Source organism: Chiloscyllium punctatum, chromosome 38, assembly GCF_047496795.1.
Source record: "Chiloscyllium punctatum isolate Juve2018m chromosome 38, sChiPun1.3, whole genome shotgun sequence".
NCBI lineage: Eukaryota > Metazoa > Chordata > Chondrichthyes > Orectolobiformes > Hemiscylliidae > Chiloscyllium > Chiloscyllium punctatum.
In genome coordinates, this window is record NC_092776.1 from 7,828,926 (window position 1) to 7,829,711 (window position 786).

General features: G+C 62.3%; 1 protein-coding gene across 1 annotated transcript in view; it reads left to right on the plus strand.

The window, feature by feature from the left end:
• Positions 1–575: 575 nt before the first annotated feature.
• borcs7 (BLOC-1 related complex subunit 7) overlaps positions 576–786 on the plus strand; it is a 20,439-nt gene continuing 20,228 nt past the window's right edge. The window contains 2 exon segments of the mRNA XM_072557106.1: positions 576–689; positions 691–786. The exon segment at positions 691–786 is cut by the window's right edge and continues 6 nt beyond it. Coding sequence (XP_072413207.1) covers positions 594–689; positions 691–786 — 192 coding nt within the window. The 5' untranslated portion in view covers positions 576–593.

The following is a 786-nucleotide window of genomic DNA, read 5'->3' on the forward strand; positions in this document are numbered from 1 at the left end:
GCATATATGAATAGGAAGGCTTTGGAGGGATATGGGCCAGGTGCTGGCAGGTGGGACTAGATTGGGTTGGGATATCTGGTCGGCATGGACGGGATGGACCGAAGGGTCTATTTCCATGCTGTACATCTCTATGACACTGCCTGTGCCTGTCCCAGAACCAATGCCTGTCCCTGTCCTTCTGCCTGTCCTGTCCCAGAACCAATGCCTGTCCCTCTGCCTGTCCCTGACCCTCTGCCTGTCCCTGACCCAGAACCAATGCCTGTCCCTGTCCCTCTGCCTGTCCCTGTCCCATAACCAATGCCTGTCCCTCTGCCTGTCCCTGACCCTCTGCCTGTCCCTGACCCAGAACCAATGCCTGTCCCTGACCCTCTGCCTGTCCCTGTCCCAGAACCAATGCCTGTCCCTGACCCTCTGCCTTTCCTGTCCCTCTGCCTGTCCCTGTCCCTGTCCCTCTGCCTGTGCCACTCCCTGTCCCTGACCCTCTGCCTGTCCCTGACCCTCTGCCTGTCCCACTCCCTGTCCCTGACCCTCTGCCTGTCCCTGTCCCTGACCCTCTGCCTGTGCCTGATGCAGCCTGCGCTCGCGGTTTTGAAATGCGGAGAGGGCGCCCTGGGCTTCCCGTCGCGGCGCCGGGGGGTAAGATGGCGGCGGCGGCGGCGGGGACAGCGGCGGACGCTCAGGCCCGGTACGGGACAGTCGGTGAAGGGTTTACTGTCGGAGAAGGTCTCCACCTGCACCACGGATGTGATCGCTCTCACCAAGCAGATTCTGAAGGGGTCCCGCAGC